The following is a 10,000-nucleotide window of genomic DNA, read 5'->3' as shown; positions in this document are numbered from 1 at the left end:
CCTTTCGACGGAACATGGCGGTGAACTGTTCTGAGATGCGGCGGAACAACTCCTGGATGGCGGTGGAGTTGCCGATGAAGGTGGCGGCCATCTTGATTCCTCTGGGGGGGATGTCGCACACGGCGGTCTTCACGTTGTTGGGGATCCATTCCACGAAGTAGGAGGAGTTCTTGTTCTGGATGTTCAGCATCTGTTCGTCGACCTCCTTCATGGACATGCGGCCTCGGAACACTGCGGCGACGGTGAGGTAGCGGCCGTGGCGGGGATCGCAGGCGGCCATCATGTTCTTGGCGTCGAACATCTGCTGGGTGAGCTCAGGCACGGTGAGGGCGCGGTACATCTGGGAGCCGCGGGAGGTGAGGGGAGCGAAGCCGGGCATGAAGAAGTGAAGTCGAGGGAAGGGCACCATGTTCACGGCCAGCTTGCGGAGGTCAGCGTTCAGTTGGCCGGGGAAGCGCAGGCAGGTGGTGACGCCAGACATTGTGAGGGAAACGAGGTGATTCAAGTCGCCGTAGGTGGGAGTCGAGAGCTTAAGGGTCCTAAAGCAAATGTCGTAAAGGGCTTCGTTATCGATGCAGTAAGTTTCGTCTGTGTTTTCTACGAGCTGATGGACTGACAGGGTGGCGTTGTAGGGCTCAACTACGGTGTCGGATACCTAGAAAAGAGGAACAAGAGGAATTGTAAATACAGTTTGAAAACAAAAAACTTTCGCTCTTACAGAAGAGTGAAAGAAATAATTTTCATGATAATACCTCAAAAAAATAATCAAGTACACTATAAAATAAGCACAAGGACCATTACGAACCTTAGGGCTAGGCACAACTGAGAATGTGTTCATAATACGGTCGGGGTATTCTTCGCGAATCTTGGAGATGAGCAGCGTGCCCATGCCAGAGCCAGTGCCGCCCCCGAGCGAGTGTGTGAGCTGGAAGCCCTGCAGGCAGTCGCATCCCTCGGACTCCTTACGGACCACATCCAAAACGGAGTCCACGAGCTCAGCGCCCTCTGTGTAGTGCCCCTTGGCCCAGTTGTTGCCGGCTCCGCTCTGACCTGTAGGAGTGTCTCTATTAGTAACATACAAGGAATCAGAACTTTCATTGTTGACCATTGCTTGTAAGAAAAGAAAGAAAGAAAGAAAGAAAGAGAGAGAGAGAGAGAGAGAGAGAGAGAGAGAGAGAGAGAGAGAGAGAGAGAGAAAGAAAGAAAGAAAGAAAGAAAGAAAGAGAGAGAGAGAAAAAGAAAAGAAAAGAAAGAGAAAAAAAAGGCGTCAGTCCTTGTATATATCACCCACACGTTCTACGCCTGAGTCTGTTAAAAGTAACTTCCCAGTTCCTTACCGAACACGAAGTTGTCTGGTCTGAAGAGCTGACCGAAGGGACCGGACCGGACTGAATCCATGGTGCCGGGTTCGAGGTCCACGAGGATGGCACGTGGAACATATCTGAAATTAAATGACATAGACATTACAATTAGAAAAGTCAAATTTCAATAGACATTAGAATTAGAAAATAGAAAAGTCAAATTTCAGAAGATCAGATAAGATGTATTATTAGTAATATTAGGCTATGATACACTAACACCCCCAACGGTCAAAAATTTTACGGCCCCAAACGCTACGATTCTCTTATTTTATCATCCGGAAATCTTAAAGTCTTCGGAAACTGCAATGTTGTTGACGAAATCGTACCAAGAAGCAACATGGCCAAATAAGGGTCTCCATGAAATACGATCATTAGACCCTTTCTTTTTTGTTTTCTTGTTTTTTTTCAGGCATGCTCAACAATAAACACACACACACACACACACACACACACACACACACACACACACACACACACACACACACACATACACACACACATACCCAGCTACCCACCAACACAAACACGCACACATACATATATACAAACAAACATACATACATACCCACCCACCCACCCACACCCACACACATAGATACATACCCACCCACACCCACAGACCCACACGCACGCACATACATACAAATATACAAACATACATACATACATAACCACCCACACACACATACACCCCCCCCACACGCACACACACACACATACCCCCCCCACCACACACACATACACACACACACACACATACCCCCCACCCCACACACATACACACACATACCACCCCCCCCACACACATACCCCCACCCCCCTATAAACACACATACCCCCCATGCCCCCCCCACACACCCCCACCCCCACACCCCCACACCCCCACATACCCCCCACCCCCCCACACTTGCTACACTTACTTGCCACCGGTCGCTTCATTGTAATACACGTTGATGCGCTCCAGCTGCAGATCGTGGTCGCCGCGGTAGGTGCCCGTTGGGTCGATGCCGTGTTCGTCGCTGATGATCTCCCAGAACTGTCGGGAAAGGAAACGCTTTATGAAATATGCCAATCCATGAATTATAAAAGGGAAAAATCGCTGATGATCTCCCAGAACTGTCGGGAAAGGAAACGCTTTATTCAATATTCCAATCCATGAATTATAAAAGGGAATGTGTAATCCACTGGACCGCGTTGCAAAAAAAAAAAAAAAAAAAAAAATCGCTGATGATCTCCCAGAACTGTCGGGAAAGGAAACGCTTTATTATATATTCCAATCCATGAATTATATAAGGGAATTCGTACTACACAGTACTGCGTTGCGAATAAAAATGGCATGATGATCTCCCAGAACTGTCGGGAAAGGAAACGCTTGATTAAATATTCCAATCCATGAATTATAAAAGGGAATGTGTAATCCACTGGACCGCGTTGCGAAAAAAAATGGCACGGCGGGAGGGCAGTACCTACAGATGGAGACATCGCATTTTACTTAATTATACGCGTCGCTATCAAGTTCCTGCACACACTTGAGTCGTACAGGTGACATTCCGTAACGTTTATTAAGGTATGCGATATATTAACGCGATAAGTCCTTCTACTTCGTCAAAAATAAACGAACAATGCACTTTTATCTGTATTTTATGATGACTAGACTTGTGACTGGATGAGGTGATATGTATTAATATAAACCCACAGGATGATGAAGGTGTAAGGAAGAAAAGATTGAGGAAGAGGAAGGAAGAAAAGAAACGAATAATTCGGATCATTTCAATAAGGTCACAGCGCCCTCGTGCAATTGAGAATGAGATTGCAAGGGATAGATGGATAGGGTGACAGGACGACAGGAAATCCGAGGACGTCAAACGGAATAACACACTGGATACGGAGCACAAGTGGTGTCAGTCCCCCTTGCCGGCGGTGGTGGCAGGGGCGTGGGCGGGGGGCGGCATCCTGGGGAGAGTAGCGAGGGCGAGAGAAGGGTTGGGGGAAGAGGGAGATGACGTGGCTTGTGAGGATGGCAGGATGCTGCGCGGGGGGACAAGTCATGAGGAGAGATTGATCCCTGTGTTCAAGCCGGGTTGCTGGAGAATAGAAATCTCCTCGAGAAGGGGAAGTCAACAGCCGGGGATCAAAAGCATGACAATCGCATGCCAAGGTTGTTTACGGCCCCCCCAGGCCCTTTGTCGATCGTTAGAGATTGATTGATGGCAACGTCGGGGTCTGGGAGAAGGGGTGGGGCGGAGCCGAGCTATTGCCCACGCTGAAGGGGAGGGCGGGGAGGGCGGGGAGGGCGGGGAAGGGGGAGGGTTGACTTCCTGCAACTTCCTCCACCTGTGATAAGGCTTCTGCTTTGATCACATCACCTCGGTTCCCCTTAGAGGGTCGGCGCCCCCCCCCCGGCACAGGTAGGACGGGGGTGGGGGTGGGGGGTGGGGGGGCGAGATAAGGCTCAAGGGCGGGGCTGACGAGGGTGAAGGAGGCGGCGAGGAGAGAGATAACTAGGATATGACACGGGGAGGCGGGAGGGCGGCAGCTGTCGTGCAGAATGTGCAGAGCAGGTGCGTGGGGCGAGGCTGCGGGAGGACGGGGCTCGGAGAGTCAAGAAACGCCCCTGAAGAAGAGGGAGGCCAAGATGAGGCCGATGCTTCGAGAAAAAACAAATAAATAAAATAAAATGTACCAGTCAATTGTTATTATCAAACCGCGTCAGTAATTCGGTACAGCTGTTTACGACCCAGGTGGAGGAAAAACGCGGAAAAGATCGAAATAAGGGGTAAAGGGGGGGAAGTAGGAGGGAGCAAGGGGAGAAACAAGAGGGGTCGTTTCAAACGGTCAATACTGCTGTTTCCCTGGTTCCCCCCGGCCTCTCCTCCCCCTCCCCCTCCCCCCTCCTCCCCCCCTTGCTGGGTCAATACAGTTTCCAGATCGCCACGCTCCCGTTATGGCAGGGTCTGTCATCGAGCAACACGTGCTGGGCCAATAACTCCGCCATCACTCCCTTTGCTCATTATCTACCTGGCGAGGGGCGTCACAGGCTCAGGTAACACAAACAAACGTGCATGTAATCTCCGACTTGAGGCTAAGCAGCAACGCCAGTGAAAACATCAGTAACCCTGGACACAATTAGCGTAAAAAAAAAAAAAAAAAAAAAAAAAAAAATAGTATCCCTGGACACAATTAGCGTAAAAAAAAAAAAAAAATCAAATTTCTTTTTCCTTCCAGATTCTGCGGATTTGTTTGAGCAAGCAGACGCGAAGACTGATAACGCGTTCCCTAATTATGTCAGTTATTTTTAATGCTATGTAATCCACGTAGATTTAATCCGTGATGGGACTGAGAGATTACACTGCAGAGTCTCAGATGTATTTGTTTCTACAGCAAAGAAATTCTGAACTTGGGAGAAATCACACTGTCGATGGGTTAATAGAAAAGTTTACGAATAAACTGTATAAACAAACCCGGTTTTCTCACTTTTAATTCGTTTATCAGATTAACTTATCAACATTAATTGCCTAAAAACACCGTAAAGCGTGGATACGAAAATGCCATTACTGTTCAACTTCTCTTAAAATCTCGGAAAACGAGAAAAAAGTGCATCCTGTTTAATTAATCGTTTAATTTAATTTAATTAATCGTTTCCATATCCGATGACCTATCCGAAATCTAGCTTAATTCTTCGAAATCCGTTAAAGTGAAGTCCCCCTTTTCATATTCAAGTCCTATCTCTTTTTCTTTTCGTATCTTCGTAGCTTAATTCTTCTACATCCATTACGGTAAACTCCCCTTTTCGTATTCGTCCTATCTCTTTTTCTTTTCGTATTTTCGTAGCTTAATTCTTCTCAATCCATTAAAGTCAAGTCCCCCTTTTCGTATTCAAGTCCTATCTCTTTTTCTTTTCGTATTTTCGTAGCTTAATTCTTCTCAATCCATTAAAGTCAAGTCCCCCTTTTCGTAAGCAAGTCCTATCTCTTTTTCTTTTCGTATCTTCGTAGCTTAATTCCTCTATATCCATTAAAGTCAAGTCCCCCTTTCGTATTCAAGTCCTATCTCTTTTTCTTTTCGTATCTTCGTAGCTTAATTCTTCTAAATCCATCACGATAAAGTCCCCCTTTTCATATTCAAGTCCTATCTCTTTTTCTTTTCGTATCTTCGTAGCTTAATTCTTCTAAATCCATTAAAGTCAAGTCCCCCTTTTCGAAGGCAAGTCCTATCTCTTTTTCTTTTCGTATCTTCGTAGCTTAATTCTTCTAAATCCATTAAAGTGAAGACCCCCTTTCGTATGCAAGTCCTATCTCTTTTTCTTTTCGTATCTTCGTAGCTTAATTCTTCTAAATCCATTCAAGTCAAGTCCCCTTTTCGAATGCAAGTCCTATCTCTTTTTCTTTTCTTATTTTCGTAGCTTAATTCCTCTAAATCCATTAAAGTGAAGTCCCCCTTTTCGTATTCAAGTCCTATCTCTTTCTCTTTTCGTATTTTCGTAGCTTAATTCTTCTCAATCCATTAAAGTGAAGTCCCCTTTTCGTATGCAAGTCCTATCTCTTTTTCTTTTCGTATTTTCGTAGCTTAATTCCTCTAAATCCATTAAAGTGAAGTCCCCTTTTCGAAGGCAAGTCCTATCTCTTTTTCTTTTCGTATCTTCGTAGCTTAATTCTTCTAAATCCATTAAAGTGAAGTCCCCCTCTTCGAATGCAAGTCCTAACTCTTTTTCTTTTCTTATCTTCGTAGCTTAATTCTTCTCAATCCAATGAAGTGAAGTCCCCCCTTTCGAAAGCAAGTCCTATCTCTTTTTCTTTTCGTATCTTCGTAGCTTAATTTTTCTAAATCCATCACGATAAAGTCCCCCTTTCGTATTCGAGTCCTCTCTCTTTTTCTTTTCGTAGCTTAATTCTTCTAAATCCATTAAAGTGAAGTCCCCCTTTTCGCATGCAAGTCCTATCTCTTTTTCTTTTCGTATTTTCGTAGCTTAATTCTTCTAAATCCATTAAAGTGAAGTCCCCCTTTTCGAAGGCAAGTCCTATCTCTTTTTCTTTTCGTATTTTCGTAGCTTAATTCTTCTAAATCCATTAAAGTGAAGTCCCCTTTTCGTATTCAAGTCCTATCTCTTTCTCTTTTCGTATTTTCGTAGTTTAATTCTTCTAAATCTAAAGTCCCCCTTTTTGTATTCAAGTCCTCTCTCTCTTCCTATCCGCTGCCATTTCAACGCGAGTGGGCGTCGGTTCCCCAACATCGCAAGTTAAATAACAAAAGTCCACTGCGGGTTCAACTTTCTGCAGCAGTCGGGTCGTCGAGGCGGAAGGTGGCATGGTGGATCAATAGCCCCAGAGAGGACTCCCCTTCTACCCAGCTTGCCACGCCCTCTGCCATACCACGGCACCACGTGTGAACTCTCTCTCTCTCCTCTCCCTCAGGCTATATATCTTGCTATCTACCTTTATATCTATCCATCCATCTCTCTCTCTCTCTCTCTCTCTCTCTCTCTCTCTCTCTCTCTCTCTCTCTCTCTCTCTCTCTCTCTCTCTCTCTCTCTCTCTCTCTCCCTCCCTCCCTCCCTCAGGCTATATATCTTGCTATCTACCTTTATATCTATCCATCTCTCTCTCTCCCTCCTTCCCTCCCTCCCTCCCTCTCTCTTCCTTGCCAAAGATGCTGTCCCAGGAGTACGCGACGTATGGTGTACATGCCCTAGTAAAGTGCGCTGAATTGAGTGCCGCCCCAACGCCATCCTACTTGCCCACCACACCCCTCTCGCGCAGATTTGCCGGGGCGCCGTGTCTCGAACGTCAGACTCGACTTCCTGGGATTGTCATCAGGAGCTGGCTCTTCCGCCGCGGCTCACAATACGGATGGAGTAACCGTGGCTCCGGGTGGGCTCTCGTTTCGTGTGGTTTTCGTCTTGATTTAACTTTTACTGTATTCCACCTCGAGAAAGTATACAAAGATGGTTAAACTGTATTCCACCTCGAGAAAATATACAAAGAAGAATGTTAAACTGTATTCCACTTCGAGAAAGTATACAAAGAAGATGGTTAAACTGTATTCCACCTCGAGAAAGTATACAAAGAAGATGGTTAAACTGTATTCCACCTCGATAAAATAAACAAAGAAGATGGTTAAACTGTATTCCACCTCGAGAAAGTATACAAAGAAGTTTAAACTGTATTCCACCTCGAGGAAGTATACAAAGAAGATGGTTAAACTGTATTCCAAATTGGGAAAGTATACAAAGAAGATGGTTAAACTGTATTCCACCTCGAGAAAGTATACAAAGAAGATGGTTAAACTGTATTCCACCTCGAGGAAGTATACAAGAAGATGGTTAAACTGCATTCCACCTCGAGAAAGTATACAAAGAATGTTAAACTGTATTCCACCTCGAAGAAGTATACAAAGAAGATGGTTAAACTGTATTCCACCTCGAGGAAGTATACAAGAAGATGGTTAAACTGTATTCCACCTCGAGAAAGTATACAAAGAAGATGGTTAAACTGTATTCCACCTCGAGGAAGTATACAAGAAGATGGTTAAACTGTATTCCACCTCGAGAAAGTATACAAAGAAGATGGTTAAACTGTATTCCACCTCGAGGAAGTATACAAGAAGATGGTTAAACTGTATTCCACCTCGAGAAAGTATACAAAGAAGATGGTTAAACTGTATTCCACCTCGAGAAAGTATACAAAGAATGTTAAACTGTATTCCACCTCGAGAAAGTATACAAAGAAGATGGTTAAACTGTATTCCACCTCGAGAAAGTATACAAAGAAGATGGTTAAACTGTATTCCACCTCGAGGAAGTATACAAAGAAGGTTAAACTGTATTCCACCTCGAGGAAGTATACAAAGAAGGTTAAACTGTATTCCACCTCGAGGAAGTATACAAAGAATGTTAAACTGTATTCTAAATTGGGAAAGTATGCAAAGAATGTTAAACTGTATTCCACCTCGAGAAAGTATACAAAGAATGTTAAACTGTATTCCACCTCGAGAAAGTATACAAAGAAGAATTTTAAACTGTATTCCACCTCGAGAAAGTATACAAAGAAAATGTTGTAAACTATAATACACATCATCCAAACACATACTTCTTCTCTAGATATTTCTACACCATAAGAAACTCTAGATAGAATCTCCCTGATGTTTAGCCCTACAACCCTTCTCACCCTGACGCACCCTTCACCTCCCTCACCCTGACCGGGGCCCCCTCCACGTATCTCACCCCTTGGCACCCTACGTCCGTATCACTATGGTGGCCATTCTTAATGCTGTCATGCTATTATTAGCTCTTCTTCTATGGCTGTGGACTTATCAAGCTACCCTTGGCAGAGGCAACGTCGTAATTAATTGCTGGCCCTTATTGCATGCAGATATTAAGCACAGGATTTTATTAGCATCTTCATGAACATATCGTTGTACTTTAACTATTCATTTTCGCATTTCTTCTGCGAGGACACTACTGTACGGGAGTGTTTTGGGTGAAAATGTGTAAACGTTTGTAAATCTTACGAAAAAAATATATGAAGCGTGCAGATCAATCACCTTTTGCCTCTGACACTAACAACCACGTAGGCAACATAGGCCTACATGCCGCATATCGACACCTAACCAAAAAGGACGCCAGTAAATTCCTCATCTACTTCAAAGTCCTGTGAGCGCGCGAGTTAAGACCTCTCAGCCAAGACGCACGCAAGACTTATCACACACATGCATCAAAAAAGAACCGAGACAGCAAGACGTGTACATCTCGCCCGGGCGCCGCCAGCGGTTTGCCGGGGAATATAAACAAAAATAGGAGACCTCTGCATTTCAGACTGACAGCTGGGTACAGTCATCCCGCCTATAAATAAGATTAGTTTTTAAAATGTGTCAAATAAAACCGAAGGAGTAACGGCTACCGAATGCTATCAATAAACCATGTATTTCGCTTCAAGTCGTTACAGAAAGCATAGGCAACTAAAGAGCGGAATTGATAAATATTAATTCGGTCGTTAGCTCAAGGTGTGGGGCGGTACCTCGTCTCTCTCCGCACCCTCCCACATGTGGTGCATGACGTCACGGCCTGCCAGTACACCCGGTAACAGTCAACGTACACGTGCTCGCCAATCCCCTCCCCTCCCTCCCCCACCCTCCAACCCCACCCAATCCCAGACGACAAAAACACGAGGACGGGATTTCGACGCAATGCCAGATTTAACCGATTTCTTCCCCTTCCTCCCCGCCCGTGACAACTACGAAGACACGAAGCGCCGAGACACGGTTAATCTCGTAAAAAAAATAAAATAACCTCCTTGCTGTCTGCTGTGCGAATCTTCCCCTCAGTGCAGACAGTTCCCAGACACACGGCTGACTCACCACAACCTCTTTCAAGACGTCACGTACACAAATAACAGCAGGGGTCAACGAAGGCAAGTACAGCTGCATTTCTCTGTTGTCAACGTAATGTGGAACCCTATTTATCTACCAAGATTAAATCAAAGCTATAGGCAGCATAATTTATAGGTTTAACTTTATCATAATCACTTCTCTATCATGCATATAAAGTAGGACGTTACATAAATTCATGACGAGGCCTAAAATACCTTCAAAAATAACAAAAAAAGGTAATAAAAAGGTTAATTACCACTAAGGACACAGACAGT

General features: G+C 44.8%; 1 protein-coding gene across 1 annotated transcript in view; it reads right to left on the bottom strand.

The window, feature by feature from the left end:
* LOC113820001 (tubulin beta-4B chain) overlaps positions 1 to 10,000 on the bottom strand; it is an 11,908-nt gene that overhangs the window by 1,281 nt on the left and 627 nt on the right. Inside the window, exons 2-5 of the mRNA XM_070132678.1 lie at positions 2,282 to 2,397; positions 1,338 to 1,441; positions 806 to 1,050; positions 1 to 655 (exon numbers count right to left, since the gene is read on the bottom strand). The exon at positions 1 to 655 is cut by the window's left edge and continues 1,281 nt beyond it. Coding sequence (XP_069988779.1) covers positions 1 to 655; positions 806 to 1,050; positions 1,338 to 1,441; positions 2,282 to 2,397 — 1,120 coding nt within the window. The remainder of the gene's footprint in view (positions 656 to 805; positions 1,051 to 1,337; positions 1,442 to 2,281; positions 2,398 to 10,000) is intronic.

The sequence above is a fragment of the Penaeus vannamei genome, chromosome 18 (assembly GCF_042767895.1).
Source record: "Penaeus vannamei isolate JL-2024 chromosome 18, ASM4276789v1, whole genome shotgun sequence".
Lineage (NCBI taxonomy): Eukaryota > Metazoa > Arthropoda > Malacostraca > Decapoda > Penaeidae > Penaeus > Penaeus vannamei.
The sequence above is the reverse complement of the archived record's forward strand: the minus strand, read 5'-3'. Positions and strand labels throughout refer to the sequence as shown.